At 45.8% G+C, this 16,634-nt stretch overlaps 14 protein-coding genes across 14 annotated transcripts; 4 read left to right on the top strand and 10 right to left on the bottom strand.

Annotated features, from left to right (window-relative positions):
* Nucleotides 1–34: 34 nt before the first annotated feature.
* Nucleotides 35–592, bottom strand: NPC2 (sterol transporter; the record flags this gene model as incomplete). Its single annotated transcript, XM_037285162.1, has 1 exon — nt 35–592. The coding sequence occupies one exon, from the start codon at nt 590–592 to the stop codon at nt 35–37; it is 558 nt and encodes a 185-aa protein (XP_037141058.1).
* A 475-nt stretch (nt 593–1,067) lies between these two features.
* On the bottom strand, nt 1,068–2,003 carry SIT4 (type 2A-related serine/threonine-protein phosphatase SIT4; the record flags this gene model as incomplete). Its single annotated transcript, XM_037285161.1, has 1 exon — nt 1,068–2,003. One exon carries the CDS (start codon nt 2,001–2,003, stop codon nt 1,068–1,070), a length of 936 nt encoding a protein of 311 aa, XP_037141057.1.
* Nucleotides 2,004–2,350: 347 nt separating this feature from the next.
* Nucleotides 2,351–3,778, bottom strand: THP1 (Thp1p; the record flags this gene model as incomplete). Its single annotated transcript, XM_037285160.1, has 1 exon — nt 2,351–3,778. The coding sequence occupies one exon, from the start codon at nt 3,776–3,778 to the stop codon at nt 2,351–2,353; it is 1,428 nt and encodes a 475-aa protein (XP_037141056.1).
* Nucleotides 3,779–3,923: 145 nt separating this feature from the next.
* UPF3 (Upf3p) lies at nt 3,924–5,045 on the top strand (the record flags this gene model as incomplete). Its single annotated transcript, XM_037285159.1, has 1 exon — nt 3,924–5,045. The coding sequence occupies one exon, from the start codon at nt 3,924–3,926 to the stop codon at nt 5,043–5,045; it is 1,122 nt and encodes a 373-aa protein (XP_037141055.1).
* A 2-nt stretch (nt 5,046–5,047) lies between these two features.
* Nucleotides 5,048–5,689, bottom strand: HG536_0G02410 (uncharacterized protein; the record flags this gene model as incomplete). The annotated part of the gene is made up of 1 exon (XM_037285158.1): nt 5,048–5,689. The coding sequence occupies one exon, from the start codon at nt 5,687–5,689 to the stop codon at nt 5,048–5,050; it is 642 nt and encodes a 213-aa protein (XP_037141054.1).
* Nucleotides 5,690–6,142: 453 nt separating this feature from the next.
* Nucleotides 6,143–6,595, top strand: SMD1 (mRNA splicing protein SMD1; the record flags this gene model as incomplete). The annotated part of the gene is made up of 1 exon (XM_037285157.1): nt 6,143–6,595. The coding sequence occupies one exon, from the start codon at nt 6,143–6,145 to the stop codon at nt 6,593–6,595; it is 453 nt and encodes a 150-aa protein (XP_037141053.1).
* PRP38 (U4/U6-U5 snRNP complex subunit PRP38) lies at nt 6,592–7,263 on the bottom strand (the record flags this gene model as incomplete). Its single annotated transcript, XM_037285156.1, has 1 exon — nt 6,592–7,263. One exon carries the CDS (start codon nt 7,261–7,263, stop codon nt 6,592–6,594), a length of 672 nt encoding a protein of 223 aa, XP_037141052.1.
* A 151-nt stretch (nt 7,264–7,414) lies between these two features.
* Nucleotides 7,415–7,879, bottom strand: MRPL25 (mitochondrial 54S ribosomal protein mL59; the record flags this gene model as incomplete). Its single annotated transcript, XM_037285155.1, has 1 exon — nt 7,415–7,879. The coding sequence occupies one exon, from the start codon at nt 7,877–7,879 to the stop codon at nt 7,415–7,417; it is 465 nt and encodes a 154-aa protein (XP_037141051.1).
* A 153-nt stretch (nt 7,880–8,032) lies between these two features.
* On the bottom strand, nt 8,033–9,766 carry PEX8 (Pex8p; the record flags this gene model as incomplete). The annotated part of the gene is made up of 1 exon (XM_037285154.1): nt 8,033–9,766. One exon carries the CDS (start codon nt 9,764–9,766, stop codon nt 8,033–8,035), a length of 1,734 nt encoding a protein of 577 aa, XP_037141050.1.
* A 163-nt stretch (nt 9,767–9,929) lies between these two features.
* Nucleotides 9,930–10,787, top strand: DSC2 (Dsc2p; the record flags this gene model as incomplete). Its single annotated transcript, XM_037285153.1, has 1 exon — nt 9,930–10,787. The coding sequence occupies one exon, from the start codon at nt 9,930–9,932 to the stop codon at nt 10,785–10,787; it is 858 nt and encodes a 285-aa protein (XP_037141049.1).
* Nucleotides 10,788–10,808: 21 nt separating this feature from the next.
* Nucleotides 10,809–11,378, bottom strand: PAC10 (tubulin-binding prefolding complex subunit PAC10; the record flags this gene model as incomplete). The annotated part of the gene is made up of 1 exon (XM_037285152.1): nt 10,809–11,378. One exon carries the CDS (start codon nt 11,376–11,378, stop codon nt 10,809–10,811), a length of 570 nt encoding a protein of 189 aa, XP_037141048.1.
* A 470-nt stretch (nt 11,379–11,848) lies between these two features.
* Nucleotides 11,849–12,391, top strand: HG536_0G02340 (uncharacterized protein; the record flags this gene model as incomplete). The annotated part of the gene is made up of 1 exon (XM_037285151.1): nt 11,849–12,391. The coding sequence occupies one exon, from the start codon at nt 11,849–11,851 to the stop codon at nt 12,389–12,391; it is 543 nt and encodes a 180-aa protein (XP_037141047.1).
* Nucleotides 12,392–12,487: 96 nt separating this feature from the next.
* On the bottom strand, nt 12,488–13,870 carry HG536_0G02330 (uncharacterized protein; the record flags this gene model as incomplete). Its single annotated transcript, XM_037285150.1, has 1 exon — nt 12,488–13,870. One exon carries the CDS (start codon nt 13,868–13,870, stop codon nt 12,488–12,490), a length of 1,383 nt encoding a protein of 460 aa, XP_037141046.1.
* A 284-nt stretch (nt 13,871–14,154) lies between these two features.
* Nucleotides 14,155–16,530, bottom strand: MDM20 (Mdm20p; the record flags this gene model as incomplete). The annotated part of the gene is made up of 1 exon (XM_037285149.1): nt 14,155–16,530. The coding sequence occupies one exon, from the start codon at nt 16,528–16,530 to the stop codon at nt 14,155–14,157; it is 2,376 nt and encodes a 791-aa protein (XP_037141045.1).
* Nucleotides 16,531–16,634: the final 104 nt, after the last annotated feature.

Here is a 16,634-nt window from a genome sequence, read left to right as displayed (position 1 = left end):
CCTAAATAAAGTGCTAAGCGATTACATATTGCGCTCACCAGTGTAGCTTGTCAAGAACCTTCCTGCGGATCCCTCTGTCGACAGCTGGGAACACAATTTCGCCGGTCAGACAGGTGATGAGTTCATCATCAACGTTGTACGCCCTGGCTAGCACAACGTACTTGCCCGGTGGCACTTCAGCTGGAATCTCGACTTCCTTGACCACATTGTACAGACCAGCGGTAAGTGGGCAAGTTAGGCCATCGACATTATTCTCCTCCAAAGTCTCGCAGAGATCGTAAGTCTGCGTCAGCAACTTGATATAACCCAGACGAACCTCCACGTCCACGTAGGCTCCTTGCTGAATGGTCTCGTGCAACTTACCGACCGCAGAAATGGTCAAGTTCTTACCACGAACCGGCGGATTAGGAGCTAAATCGACAGTCGAGATCTCCAAGTATTGTTTCTCGCTCACGTCGCATTGGTAGAAAGGAGATCCTCCCGGAACGGGTTTGTTATCAAATGGCAGTACTGGAAGGAAGTTCACCAATCCAGCAAGCGCTCCCACAGTCAGCAAGCTCAAAACACGAATGAATACAGAAGCAAAGTGCATCTCTGGTTATAACGACACGCTTCTTGGCGTATCTCTTGCGGGTCTGCTCGGTACACAAAGGGGCCAATCTATGCCGACCTCTATATAGATTAGCTGGAGATCCCTGTGCGTCGCTTTCTACGATGTGGATTACTTCACAAAGGCTATGCCATACCGAATAGCCGCCGAAGGCGGTCTATTTGAGCTGTATTGCTGGGATTGGGCTCTCAATCAAGTGTAGTCTGCTGCTGATCGGCCTGGTTGAGCGAGCGATTGGGTAGCGGCGAATATCGAAATGGATTGTGCAGGTATTGTAGACTATACTCTGGTGGGTAAATATGGATTATTAAACAAATGGGGGCAGTTAGCTCGGTTGCAGACGTGTTCTGACAGTTGAATGCGACGTTTGGGCTGTGGATGAGGTAGGTTTACCTTAGCGTCGATTTTCGTCATCGGCGTCGTGATCATCATCATCATCATCATCTCGGAAAAGGGTCTATAAGAAGTATCCACCCCTCTGGTTGTTATGACTGGCTGTCGCTTCTTGGATGTAGTCGTCCGGTACAGCGGAGAAGATCTTGAAGGTGGGCTCCAGGTCCTCCTCGACTTTCATGACACTGGCGACGTTACCGCATCGGTAGCAGTAGTTGGGTGCGGACCAGACGGTGACGACGTCCTTCTCGGGGAAGTGGTACTTGAAGCCTTCCATGACCAGCTGATGGGCCCGCGCGATCAGGTTCAGACCGTTAACATGGTTAAACTCGCGCGCCACTTTGCTGCCAAAGAGCCAGCCGGCACCGCGGGGCGACACTTGCCATGCTTCCACGTTATCGGGGTCGCTCCAGAGCAGATCTGAGAAGCCACCTTCGTGTGGCACCTCCTGAGCTCTGGAGAGCACTCTGATCTGGTCAAGCATCCTTATTTCGGGCGAAAGACCGCCATGAACACACAGTATTTTTCCGTCGATGATCGCCGCCAACGTCAGGAAGTCAAACACCTGGCAGCAGTACTTCCATACCGTGGTGGAACCATACTTGTTCAGACACTCTTCGTAGAATCCGTACACTTGCGTGATCTGTCTCGACTCGTGGTTCCCTCTGACTAGCGTAATCCTCGAGGAATACTTGACCTTCAGGCACATCAACAGCGTGAAAGTCTCCAAACTGTAATACCCGCGATCTACGTAGTCTCCAAGGAAGATATAGTTGATATCGTCGGGAAACCCTCCAGCGGTCCGGAAGAGCTCCAAGAGATCGTGGAACTGTCCGTGAATATCCCCACATACAGTCACCGGCGTTTGCACTGGCTGGATATTGCTCTCCTCCATCAGCAGCTCCTTCACCATCTCACAGAGCTGCTTCATCTCATTTTCTGTCAGCGATTGGCACTTCTTGATCCTCTCCAGCCACTCATCTGGCCCCTTTTCTACCATGTTGATAGACTAACACACGACCAATACACTGACAAACTCCTAGATCTAGCCCTGGAATCCAGCACCTCAGTTGTCCTCCTTTTTGTTACAGCTCTTGGTGTGCCCCTCGACGTTCTTCAAGCACTGAAAAATTGATTATTTTTCAGCCTAAGACTATATGAAAGATACTGAGCTAAACTGAATGCGATGACTCCGATGGTCGAAATTATGGCGAAGAAGGTCAATTGAATCGCTGATTCGTCTGGTGCAGCGGATAGGAAGCTGGCTCGAGCTCGAACAGGCGAAAGCAGCTGGCAGTAGCGATTCAAGAGCGCTTCGCCATCGTTTCCCACGGGACCAGGCGATGATCAATCATCTAGCCATGAATCCTCTGAATTGAGTGGAAATGTGGCGAGAATCCTCTCCTGTATTGAGGGCAGTATTTCCCTGATCGCCTGAGTCTTCTTGACCACACATAGCCGCAGCATGGGGAAGCAATTGCCTCTCAGAAGGCCCAAATTGATCAGCGTCACTAGGACGTTCTCCACGTTGTCGGGACGATGAATAGCAGTGTGTATGTCAATTTTTTCTGGTGTGAGCTCTCCAATGGAGAGCTTGAAAGCTGCTTCTATCTGCGCGTAAGGGATTTTCCCGGTATTCTGGGGGATCGTGCACGTTTGAACCACCGTCCTTATGAGATTTCGGTAGCAGATCATCGGCAGCTTCTCCAGTAGGATCAAGAGTAAATGGTCTCTTCGTAGACTGTTTTCGTGATGCGCTAGCCACGCGTTCAGAGCCCTGATGTTCCCGTTTCGCATGTGATGAAGCAGGGATGCGTATTTCTCCGATAGACTTGGGTCGATCTCGCTTAAATATGCAATCCTGGGGCTTTTGCCCAGCATTAAGCCCGCTGGAACCAAGTAACGCAATATTCGTGATAAATTTCGTCTGATCTGCGGCTGCGAATCCGGTCCTGCGGTCATGGCTATCAACATGAGCTGACTGAACGCTGTATTCAACTGAACAAATGCATTAGTAACCCGGTGGTTCAGCAGATAGTATCGTCCAAGAAGGTAGCGGTACTCTATTTGCTCTCTGATCGGGTACTGGGCAAAAGAGGAAGTCATGGCTTTTGGCTTGAAATTCTTAAAAATGTTCGAACATAGCTGCGGCGATTTGATTCGGAAATACAGGTTATTCAGCTTGTTCACTAGGTACAGCAGAATGCGTTGCTTCTCCGGCAGACCTACCGCATTGCCATTCGAAACGTCATCCTCGCTAGTTCTTGGTGGTTTTACGCTATTAAAAACCTTGGATATCACTGCTGATGTATGTGATAGGAATTGATGCGGTCTCGTATTCAATTTCACGCTATTCGCATCAAGTATAGTCGCCAAGTTTACCACATAATTTGTCAATTCTGTGAACAGCGGAACGAGCGGGTCGATGGGGTACGAATCATTCAGCAGGCAGTTCCCCAAGTCTTGGTAAAACTTGAAGATCAAGTCGCAACTGCGCCAGAGCGACCATGGATCGACGTCTCTGCAGAACTGCAGAAATGACGTTATCATAATATTGAATCTGGTCCAGCCTCTGCCGTTGAATCTGAAGTCTTGGGATTCGACTGCTTCCTCCAATGCTTTGTCGTCCATCAAATGCCCGTCATTTGGGCGACCCTGTAGTTCTCTCTGCAGCGCCGCTATCCGCTGCCCATTGAGGTCTAAATCAACTACCATAACCTGAAACGCTCCATTACTGACATCTTGATAGAACTGGGCAAGGGAGTAGTCCATCATCTCACCGAGACATTACTTATGCTTTGTTGGCTTCTAGTACCATAGTCTAGAATTCAATACTATTCTTTAGCAGGGAAAAAATGATAGTCAAAGATGGGCTTATTTGCGATGGATGAGGAAATATTAGGACAACCACGCTGCGGTAATGGATGGCATGCAACCCAGCATCCCCAGGGATCCTTTTCGAAATAAGGAAGCTGGCAGTTTGAAGCCCAACCAAGTGAATGAGGACGAGAATTGTAGTCGGACGACATCAACGTCATCTCGCAAACCAGGCACGAGTAAATCCAAGGTTGGCAGAGCTAGACGAAGAGATCGACATGGCAGAAAGAGTGACGATTCCGGATTCAAACTAGTGTTGAGACTGTTACCGCCTGATTTGAGCGAAGATGAATTCCTGAAGACCCTCAAGACAGAGATAGGCGATATGATAAATCTGGGCATTGATGGCTGGTACTATGTCCAAGGGCACTATTCTGTGAAATTCCGCTCTGAGCCTGTCTATTCCCGCTGCTACTTGTATTTTAATGATATGGAACAGCTTGGGAAATTTGCGAGCAGGGTCCAACCTATCAGGTTCGTGGATGACAAAGATAACGCTGCTAATGCAGTTGCTAAAGTTTCGCCTTACAACAAGAGGCTCGTCACTGACCCGCCCAAGAACGCTCAGTCCAAGCAGTCTTTGGAGGGTACAATTAAGGAAGATCCTCTGTTTCAAACCTTCCTTAAATCTCTGAAAATATTGGAAGAGAGAACATCAGACTATTCGTATGCTGATGTCAGCATCATGAAGCCGCTGGAGAAAGAGTTAGCCAAGAGGAGGAGCATTGAGTCCGAAATCGAGAAGAGGACTGAAATGGCTTTGATAGCTTTGACTGGCGACATTGAAAAGAAGTCAAAGAGTAAGGGCAAAAAGAAGAATAAGAAGAAGGATAAGGTGTCTAAAGAAGCTGGGGAAGTCGCCACGGAACCCACCTCCAGTGTGGATCGTAAACGAAAGAAAGCAAAGAAGAAAACAACCAAACCTGATGTCAAAACCAATAACGTCGAGAAGAATAACAACGTTGTCATTCTCGAGGCTGCCGGAAGGAAAGAGCTACAAAGGAGGAAGAAATTACAGATGGAGAAGGAAAAGATGGCAGGACGTGCTGACCCTGCCGTGACGAAGAAGAAATCTCGATCAAAGGGCAAACCAAGCGATTCTAGCGGTGATATTCAAAATCTATCGAACCTGAAACTCAAAAGAGAAACTGCTGAGCACTCCTAACGTTATTTCTTCAACTTCAAGTATATGTTCTGGCTGGTGCCGAGGATCGCATATGCGAAGCTGAAGAACACCGACCATTTCTCAGGCTCGATGTATTTTTGAGCAAACGACACTAGAACAGTGGTGCTCACACAGCTGGAAGTCAAGATCTTGACATACTTGCTCTTTACACTACGCTTAATGTGGGTCCATAATCTATTCACGTCGCCATCAAAATGCGTGTTGATAGTCAGTATGGCAACCAGGAAGAGCACCTGTAAGGGACTCACAATGGATAATGCTGCCAGCAGCTGCACGAAGCTTCTCGCCTTGGCGGATTTGCAGTATTTACCGGTGATAGCTGTAATGCGGCGATACATGAAGTGGTTTATTGGTGCATTAATCAAGCCCCCATAGCAAAACATGACCAACACCTTGAGAATCTTTGGCTCGCGAATCAATTGACCACAGATCGCTTTTGGAGACCTGTATTTCTCGGTGCTCTCGCTTTTGTAACTCCCGTACAGAATGGTGGTCCATTGACTAATCAGCTCGCCCAGCGAAGACAGTAATGCACCAGTAATCGATTTGACGAGCAAAGGATGTTTGGCAAGCAACCCATTATAAATGCTTATGATGGATCCGCTTCCTGGCTCTTTCGACATCCTAAAGAGCGTGCTGGCCAATGTCAAACTGGAGCGAGCAGCAAGAAATAGATTAGGTTATTATATACCTTCTGTTACCAGCATCTTGCTAGGCGTAGCTTATCACACTGTGGTTGGTTGATAAGCACAAGGCGAAATCCGAACCCATAGCTTAGCTTCCAGCACGAAATCAATGCTACAAATACAATAAGGAGACCATAAAGAGCCTGCTCAGCAAGGTTTCGATTAGGCTGAGAACGTACAAGACATTAAAAGGCTTTCGAATCTGAAAGACGGGTACTACTTCTAACTTTTGGAAGCTAATCTTGCTTGTTGTACAGTCTTTTTTATATAAAGGATTTTTCAATCTCATAAAAAGTCGAGCTTATTAAGACATCGAATGCTCAAGGAGATAATTTATATCTTGAAGAAGACCACCAAGAAGCCGTGAGAGCGTCAGCTAAAGAGGGATACATGAAGTTGGTCTATTTTTTGAAGAAACTTCGCAACGAGCAGGTTACGGTAGAGTTGAAGAATGGTACCACTGTATGGGGTACATTGCAGAATGTGTCACCTCAAATGAACGCGACATTGACCAATGTCAAGCTATCACTAGCCAGGAGCGCTAGCAGCACAGCGGGATCCAGTGCCTTGGCTGGTATGTATCTGTCCGATAGTCAGCTCTCCCTCGGTTCCAGCTCAGATGGCTCCGTGAGGCCAACAGCTTCTTTGCAATACATCAATATTCGTGGTAACACCATCAGACAGATTATTTTGCCAGATTCGTTAAACCTAGATGCTCTGCTTGTAGATGAGGAGCAATGGAGAAGGCTAAAGAGGACTGATAGAATCACCAGTGAAAGCAGTAAAAAAAGACGAGCTGACTTTGTTTCAAACCCCGTCAAAAGGATACGGAGAGGGGTTTAGTCTTCTTCGTCGCTTTCGCTGCTTGATTCTCCGCTGCTGCTGCTGTCTCGGTCCAGGCCCTGGCACCACTGGCACTTGCCTAGCGGGAATCCCCAGACCTCATCTCTGGTGACCAGCCAGTCGACAAGCTCATCCGTGTGAACGATACACACGCTGACGCTTTGTGATGGGGACCAACAATCCATGTCTAGCGCTACGCTCTTCATCTTTCTATAATCACAGATGTACATCTTAAAGATGCCGACAATGCTCTTCGCCAGGTCACTTTCATCCTGCAAATAGTAATACTGGATTCTCAAGTAGGTCAAAACGAGCGCTACTATATATTTGTTACTGAAGCCCGATTCTCCCTCTTGCAACAGAACCTGCAGTTGATCCCAGGTTGGTCTCAATTCCACAAGCTTCATCAATATGCACTTGAACTCAAAACCGCCAAGAACATGCGTTGCATTCACGGATTGATCCTTCAAAGTACCGAAATCTCGCACTATGATGTTGATCAATTGCTTGAGGGTGTCTCCTCTCATAGCCACTGGATGCAGATTCACTTTGTAGTACATAACATTGTGGATTCGATCTCTGGCGAGTCTGGGAATCACCAAGGAAACAGACTGGTTATTCAGCTGCTTGCTAGACAGATAAGACTCGACATGGAACTCAAAGGACATCTTCGGGGCTCTTCAAGGCATCTCCGGGTCAATGAGATGAGCGTAATCAACCTTATGCTTAATATCAACTCTCAATCACGTGTAGTCTCATAAGGTCGAATGCTACTTAAGCTATGTATTTACAAGGTGCCCGTCTTTGATTGCAATTGCATCAGAACCATGTCCTGGCGTTCGAATTCTTCTTGGCTTCAAGTTTTCTCTTGTACTTGGCACCTTTGGCCTCGATAATGAACTTGTCCGCGTTTTTGATAGCCTCTTGCATCTTCGCTAGCTTTGCCTCACGCTGCAGTTCATGCTTGTGCCCTTTAGGGAGTAGAACACCTTTCATCATCTTTTTGTTGTGGTATTTGTCTTCAAAGAACTTCTTCTTCATTGGAGGTAACATATCTTGAACACCGTAGGTATACGCCATCTTGTACAAAACGCTGGACCGCCTCAGAGAGTATTTGGGTTCATGGTAGCGACCGGTTACAGGATGCTTGTTGGGGAGGAATGGGTTGGCTTCGATCGAATGAGTGGAGATCGGTTTTGATGCAAATTTAATCGACGGGGGGTATCTGTTGAAGAACCTTTTCAATTGAGCCGGTAGTAAATCGAAGAACTGACTGGTAGACATCTTTGGCCTTGTATGGTCCCAGCCTTTATCCGCTTTCTGGCAGTCTGGCAAATAACAAGCTGAATTGATGATTTTTTTTCTCTTGGGACGTTACAATAGAAAAATACTAAGATTATAGAATGGATAAATACCGAGATATGGCTCTTGAAATCGCTACAATCTACTTCTTATGGCATCCAACCTGCCGTACCACCACTTGAAAGCCACGTCGGATTTGCTGTGCGATACGACGTCCCAGAGAGTGGTTATAATATCGTGTCTTTGTTCGTTTGTAAACTTGATCGATGACAGTAATTCCTGTGTAGTGTCCAGCCAATCAACCAAATGGTGCTCGTTCGAATATAGTATTTGGAATATCAAGCATTTCAGGAGTACAGCTTGCTCCTTCAACTGCTGTGGAGGACAGTTTAGAATCGTTAGATATGTGTAATGGAGTGCTTCCCTCGACAAATGTCCGTCCACATGTTGTAGGATGGGCAGTTGAGAGGACATCTTCTGGTAAATCAAGATGAGCTGTTTGTCAGATATCTTCTGCCGCAAGAATTGATTCGTGGAGAGATCCAGATATGGCAGGTAGTTTTGGCACTCCCATCGCAGAAAGTCGGCGTCGTTGTTATGACTGCTGAAAATTGACAGAGTCATAATGTGGGCCGATTCTCTTATGTCTTCCTCTGTCGAATCCATGTACACTTTCTGCAAGGGCTGGATGAAATCGTTGATGAAAGGAATGGGAATCGATGACAGCTCGGAAAGGGTAGATCCCATAAACCTCAGCATGAAGAGCAACTTTGCTCGGTTGACCTTGTTCCCGCTCCATGTACCACCCCATATGTTGCCGTTCATGACCTTCACAGTATCATAATATACCGCCTGGTCGTCTGCCAGGGTGATCCCCTTGCACACTATCTCATAAACACTCTGGTAAGAGTCAAACCCAACGATCCCTATGTCCTCAGCTATGAAATTGAGGTTGAATAGAATCATAACAACTTGAGCATACCAGGAAGTCGGCGCTTTAGCCGTCGTTTGTAAGATTGAATTGAGGGACACGACGGCGGTAAAAAGAACGTGTGAGTAGTACTGCTTCGAATAATCCTTCGTTTGCGTCTGATTTCGAAGCTCGAAAAAGGCTAGATCGTATGACCCTCTGCACAACAATGATAGAAAATCGCTAACAACAGACTTGTCACTCTTTGTCAAGGAGGTTTGCAACGTTTTTGCCATTCGGCTGAGATTCTTCTCGAAGAAAGGTTCTGCTTGGCCGGGAGCAGTCATATGTCGCAGGAACAGCCGTGATAAGTGGATAGTAACAACGTTCCACGGCAAGAAACCATACCTGCAGGCGTCAGACGGGGAACTTATAGCAGCATAGATCAATATTAGGCTCGCAATATCTCTATTAGACCTCTTGACAAACTCGCACCACGTTGGAATGAATATATCCCGCTTCCAACTATCATATAGTTTTATTATCTGCCGAGAGTCATCGATGAAATTGCCGGTTTCTAGAGACCTGAAGTTCTCTCTCGTGCTCAAGATTCCTGCGAGAATAGACAGTTTGGACCTCGTCCATGAGTAGCATTCTCTAAAGCAGGAATCCCAGATCTTATAGAACTCTGCAGGAGGAATCGCAGGTTCCGAAATTTCCAGTTTCCATTGAGCAATGGCTTGTGACATCTCAAAAAGCTCCAGAACATTAAACTCTGGTCTGCTAGTACCTTTAAATATTGCATTGACCAAGCGGATTAGCTGTGGCACTGATTTTGTTCTCGGAGTGTAATACACCAGGTTGTTTAAAACAGCGGGACTGGATACTGACTTATCCTGCGCCAGTACGGTCAATAAATGATTTATCGCTTGATCATCCGTATCGATTGGCATTGACATTCGAATCCATCAAGAGGCTTAGACACCAGTTGGCCTTCCTAGCTTTCTTGGTAATCTGGTTGTTCGAAGGTGAATTTTCGGTATAGCGAAGTGATTAAGTAAGGGAATCAAGTAAGCCTTCATTGAACTTCTACTGGACAATGGCAAGGGATAAGGCTTGAAAATGTCAATGGAAACTCCCTCTGGTCTTTTCCGCTTTCCGATCACGAAGCTATGTATGGTGAGCACGGGAGCTGTGGCACTCTCTGCCTCAGTGGCCAATTACAAGTACATCTTTCTAGCGCGATATGAGCCGTTCATCTCTGATTATAAGCAGTATTACAGATACTTTATATTCCAGTTGGGATGTGCAAACGAGACGGATGTAGCGTTAGTTATACTCCTGTGGTATCAGTTCAGGAATTTGGAAAGAATCATGGGATCCTACAAATACATTAGTGTGCTTTCATTGGCGCTAGTTTACACCACATTATGCCTAGCGGGTCTGAATCTTCTTTTGAATTCTCTTTTGCCATGGAAAATGCTCAATTCTCTTTGTACAGGTCCTTTAGCTCTCATATTGGCGATGTTCCACTTCTACAAAGAGTACACTCCACAGATATACGAGTTTGACATCCTACTGACGCAGCCCTGGACAAGACGATCAAATAAGAAGCAGCACAAGTGGCAGTTAAATGATCAGTTTCTTGTGAATGCTCTTGTGATCATTTTGCTGTTAAATCAAGGATTTTCTGGCATTGGCTGTGGGTTTATCGGCTGGCTCTGTGGGATATTCCTTGATAGAGGTCTGTTCCCCGGTGTTGATCGTTGGAGACTGCCGTTCATCGAGAGGCTCCTTATCTCTACGGGCTTCAACGATTCGAACGATGCCATTCTGGATGACGCTGATCGCTACAGAGACATAGATACCGACGCTGCTGGTGGCAACGGTAACGAACCACTTAGCCTCGACGATGAAAATGCTAACGATGAACCGGCACGTCCGTTAGGTGTGCAGTTCTTGGATACTTTCAGGAGATGAAATGATTAGATTATGTACACATTAAATTGTCAAGTTTTGCGTAGCTTCTTCGGTTTGCTTCATAGCCTGCCTCCTCTCCACATCCCAATTGTACAACCTGGCGCAGTTCACCTCCATCGTAGTTATATTTTCCCTCAGGAACTCCATATCTTCAGTCGATATTTCCAAGTCCTTCTTGGCCTTCTCCAGTTTCTCAGTCAGCAGATCGATGGCTTCGTCTACCGGATACTCCAGCATAACATCTGCGCCGAGCCAGAGACCCACTTTCATATCCTCTCCAGTCTCGACCAACGCCTTGGTGAAAAGGGTATCATTCAGTTGGTAGCTGGTGCCTACAGGTTTATTCTGCGATTTTAATGTGCGACAGATCTTTAACGTATTTTCAATATCGGGGATTCTGGTATTCAATTGCCTTATGTTGCTCAGCTTGGATTCTTGCATGAATTTGTATTTCGACAATCGTTCTTGGAACTTGCTAAAGCACATATCAAAGTCATTGGGGTCCTTAATATAAGCCTCCACCTTTTCAACAAACGGTGCTTCAGGAATCCCTCTTGGGTTGGTCTTGGTGGAATTGAATAACGTATCCATGTATCCTGATGCAATTGAGTCCTTAAATAGGCTATAGCCCGAATCAACAGCCTTTGTCTTTGCAAGAGTTAGCTGGTAAGCGGTACAATTTTTTAAGCTAATAGACTGCTTATTATCAGGACAAGACGTATGATATACGAGTAACGAATAAGCTATTGCAAGAAGCGCATTTAGAGAACTATTGTACTGAGTTTAGCTGGCTGTACGTAAATTATCTTGCAGCAGTCACTCTGCTTGCCTCTTTCGTTACGCCATCATCGGAAATGCCGGAAACGGGTGAGACAACAGCCCCCAATGGCTTGATTGATTCGCCTCGGCATCAGCGGATTCGATGCCTTTTATCCCTCGATACCCACTTGTGCTGGAGCGTGCTGTAGGCTTCTTTATCTCCTGAACGGAATCACCGCATACTTAATAGGAGCGAATAATCATCAACAGCTTGTAAAGCACTTCGAAGAACAGGAGCAAGAATGGGTGCTATCGAATTGGATCAGAAGTTGTTGCAGAAGTTGGTGTCCAGAAAAGCATCACTCGAGGAATTGGAAAAGCTCGAGAGCAACTGCGTGTTGGACACATTCCACTACGAGGATGCCTTTGAGCTAGGTTCGCTCGTCAGAAGAACGGCAAGGGAATTGTTTCCTGAGAGATGTGTTGCAATTGACGTGTCAGCATCTAATGGACACTCCCTCTTTCGAGCTGTTACGTTTCGCGGGAGCAGTTTAGATAACGACAACTGGATTGAGAGGAAAAGGAAGACTGCCTTGCGATTCAGTCGCTCTACTTTCTACATGGGCAACAAGAAGGGAAACCTGTCGCCAGAAGACAAGTTTTTTGTTGATTCAAAAGAGTATGCTTTTCATGGAGGTGCAGTACCTATCTTCTTGAACCAATGCGACTATCCAGTTGGGTGCCTCACCGTCAGCGGTCTGAAACAGGAGGAGGACCACTTGTTGGCTGTCACTTGCTTGACCAAATACGCTCAAAGAACTGCTCCGGCCCTCGACCTGGATTAGCAGTATGATACATGATTGATTTGGCGATATGCGACGTGGACCTGCCTATATAGATATAAAGTCAGTCAATGCTTAGTATGAACGGCCCAGGAAGTGCTATTTGCTCACTCCGCTGGCTGCGTTTCGGTTTTTTGTTAGTAGTTCAGTAATTCTCTTCTTGGCCTCCATAAACCATAAAAGCAACCCATTGTCAAGATTGTCTTTACGCTGAGGAGTTGAAACACCAGATGACTGCAATTGTAATCTCCGGATAAGCTCGTTTGAAAATCTTGTTCTCTGCTGTGCTGTGAAAGATGTAACTTGCTGCTCAGGATTTTCTGTGTGCGACAGCTGGACTGCACCCTCCAAGCTATTGAGGGAGGAATCATGCGAAGAGTCCAGCGATGTCTCAAACTCATAGTCCTCGAAGATTTTGGCGGCTTCCTCATATCTTTCGGTACACTTATCGCAGACAATCTCTTTGAAATGGCTTGCCTCACCCAATATGGAACTTATTTCATACAGCGGTTTCTCGCAAACGACACATTTCTTTAGGCTTGAGTTTAATCGCAGCCCGGATAAATACTCGTCGCTATCCTCCTTTTCTTCATTTTTGATTAAGCTCCGAATCATATGTTGGAATGATGACGATACTGCTTCATCATCCCTCAAACTGAGCGTTTGAGCGCCATTCTCCTGCAAACTGCAGACAGAATCTTCATGCATGAAATTATCGTCTAGAATATGGGGAATCAATGTTACAGAGGAGCTGGGAGTTTTGGAGCATTCTTTTCTGCTAGTGTTTATTAATCTTACAGGTAAATGCATGTCACTTCTCTTACTCATCTTAGATCTCAAATTGGACAGCGATAGCCTCTTTCCGGCCGCATTCCCGCGGCTCCATTCTTCTATCGGTATATAATCCTCAACAAGTACTATGGGATGCTCGTTGCTGTCATCCTCGTCCCCTTCTTCCTCCTGGAGAGGGCCACGTTTGCCAGGGAAACCATAACTGATGCGCCTATCCTCTTTTGTGTTGTGTATCCGAATTTCATTGATAGGATTGAGCTTCAATCTCTTCACGTTTTGGCTCGGCTGAGAACCACGAGGTGGTGGTATGGGAAAACTTGTCAATTTCTCCTTATCTAGTAAGTCCAGCTTAGAAGTAGAATGGTGAAGTTTAGAAGGTACCCTTGGTTTTGCGCCCATTAACTGTGAGCGTCTTTTCCTTACATGTAGAATCTTTTGATGCTGCGGATCAATTGATCTGGAAGGGGTGCTATTGCTCTTAAATTCAAACTCTTTTCGATCAAATTGCCATTTGGCTGTTAAGGCACCTTCGCTATCGACAACGCTGGGACTGCCAGGCGTCCTAAATGGTGAATGAGATGTTTCATCCTGTATCCCGCTGTAAAGGTTGGAACCGGAAGATGAGGATATCAGTGATACTGAATTGGGATCGATCGGCTCAAGGATTCTGGAGTGAGAAGCGTTGTCCATCGGGCAAACCAACTGCAGAACAAGCCCGGCACTTATAGTATCTACTTGGCTCGCTTCCAAAGACGATCCATCAATCAAGGATCATCTAAAACTCCCCAGTTCATTGTGAAGTTGATGATTTTTGGGTATGTTTACCTGTTGCTGAAATAGGTAGATATGCTGGATCACCAAAACAATGGTTTGGTAGCGCCGCGCTTATCGATAAGTATATATTGCTGTCAGCTTTGTAGGGCTTTAAAATTTGAGAAAAGGCTGCTTGAGACGAGGAAGGTTTTTAAGTTGTTCTATAAATTTCTAGTCGCCTTTTGAACTGTGAGCAGTCCTTTGGTAATGTTTTCAGCGTCTAATGGAGCATAGCCAAGGGACTGTAATAACTGACCACTCGGTCCTGTCTCGAGTTTTCCACACATCTCCGTTACGTGAGATATGTACTGCGAAAACAAGCTGTCACAACTATCTCTAAGTAGCTTGATGTTGGTTTTAATGCTATCTTTGAGGGCGCTATCCTTGATTCTCTTGAAAGAGTCTAGCGTTTTTAGAGTGTGCATCTTAGTCAGGTACTCATGGGAAAGCCTCCAAGTACTCGTCGATTGCGGGTGAAGAGACAGATTCTTTACGAGCTCGAGCAGATTAGCTCCGTCGTTTGCGTATAAGTCGTGGAAGACCTCGAAGGACCATGCATCGACGGAATCGGCGGCATGAATGGGCGATTCTCCTGAAGCTCTCATCTTTTCCAGATATGATTCAAGCTTTGCATCTCTTTCCCTCGACGGTATCAGCTCGATCATAAATTCTTTGATACAGTCCAGCATTATGATTTCATCGCTGACGCTCAGATACCGAAGAACATGTGGTAGCTTGTCTTGCTGGATATCTGGTCCGAATATTCTATAATCTCTGTTGTCTGAAAAGCTGATGTTTCCTATCATCTCCATTAGCCTCCACTGTTCATGCATACTTTGAAGTAGCTCCCCGCGTTTGTCATTACAAAGTCGGGCCATCTTGACGCTCTCTGACGCCATCAACCACTTCATGCTTGATCTATCGATGCGGTCGTTAAATTCTAGAATTCCTATGATCTTGCTGTAAGATTTCCTTTCAAAGGCGATTTGAGCAAGTTGGGATAGCCTGCCCGCAGAACTCTGATAGAACTTTTCCAGGTTTTCATATGCTCTTTTGATGTAATCGTGAGTTTTCAGAGGAAACATCGTGGCAAAGCGGGAATAGACAATAAAATCGGCGATATCGACTTGTACATTTTTGGTTTTGAGCATCAAGTATTGAGGAAATGCTAACGGGACACAACCAAGATACATGTACAAGGCGACTATCCATACGGAGGTCTCGTAGTTGTGCGGATCTTTTATCTGATAGTTCTCAAGTAAAGTCAACGCCAATAAGACATTTTCTAGTGGTGGCTCGTCTTCTGTCAAAATTAGATCTTGCATGATCCTTAGAATGTAAGTTGAACAAGCCGAATAGTCTGTGATTGGCTTACTGACCAAAGTCGATTCGTATTTAACATATGCCTGAACAGGTGTGAACTCCGAGAGACCCAGCTTGAACAGGTTCACCTCGTGCAGCAGATCAATCCCATCGCATTCGTTGAATGTCTCCCTGATGGACGATTCATCAATGAAATCCCTATATCCGTTCAGATCAGTGGTGCAACAGGACTTATTATGAAATTTCTGGACGTAATGACCCAAGGCAGCTTTAGAGATTCGATTGTCGTAAACCCTATCTGCTTCTAAATGTGCTAACCGAGAGTTTCTGGAGTCGCCCACGTAAAGTGCAATATTTTGGAGAGTCTCTTCCTTTGATTTGGAGAGATTCTTAGCCGCATGAATATACCGAGTGATCAGCTCAAAATCATTGAGTCTCTCTAACAACTTGCCGCAGAGATCGAAAGCTGTGGAGTACTCATCCTTTTTGAGATTCCTTAGGAAGAAATTCTTCATGTAAAGGTCAACAGACCTCTCGAGCCGCGGGATTACCTCCTGGATAATTTCCTGTGCTTTCTGCTCATCATCTGGGAAGAGCTCCTCGCATACCGTACAAAAGACGTACACTTCTTGAGCGGACTGAAACGGTTTGACATTGCACAGTGATCGGTAGGCGAGCTGCGGTAGCAGTCTCTTCTCCTGATCAGCAACCTTATGGCTTTGGAAACGGAAAAGAACCACGATAGATAGAGCATACCAGAAGATGTAGTCACGGTGAGAAAGCCCTTCTCCAAGATCTCCGCCTAATTTTGCCAGCTGCTGACATGACTTCACCATCTGCTTGTAATTAGAATCGCGGAGAGTCTTCTCAAACCACGTCAACGCTATCTCGAAGCCTTGGTACTTGAAGTTGGCTCGTTCATACACCTGGAGCGCTTCTTCGTACCTTCCAAGCTCGACAAAGAATGTGTGCAGTAGGTTCAGCGCCCGGGTATCGCTAGTTATCTCGGTACCGTTGGTACCATACAAACGTCCCAAAGAATCTTCGTAATTGAATTTTCTGGGAGACATTCTAAATTTGATGTATATCTCCAAGACTTTAAGGTAGGAAGAATTGGGTAGCTGCTTTCTCGACTGGACAACCTTTTGCAGACACAGCTTATAGCTCCCCCTCTTCATGAGGTTAGAGATCTCATCATCAACACGACTTGTCATTCTGAGTTGGTATGCTCAAAGACATACAAGCAGCAAACCACTCAGACATACTAATTGCAGGCGGCCGGTAGACAGTAGCTTATGAAGCCTTATTAGCATTCGAA

Source organism: Torulaspora globosa, chromosome 7 (genome assembly GCF_014133895.1).
Source record: "Torulaspora globosa chromosome 7, complete sequence".
NCBI lineage: Eukaryota > Fungi > Ascomycota > Saccharomycetes > Saccharomycetales > Saccharomycetaceae > Torulaspora > Torulaspora globosa.
Note: the sequence above shows the minus strand (reverse complement) of the source record. Positions and strands in the feature narration are given on the sequence as shown.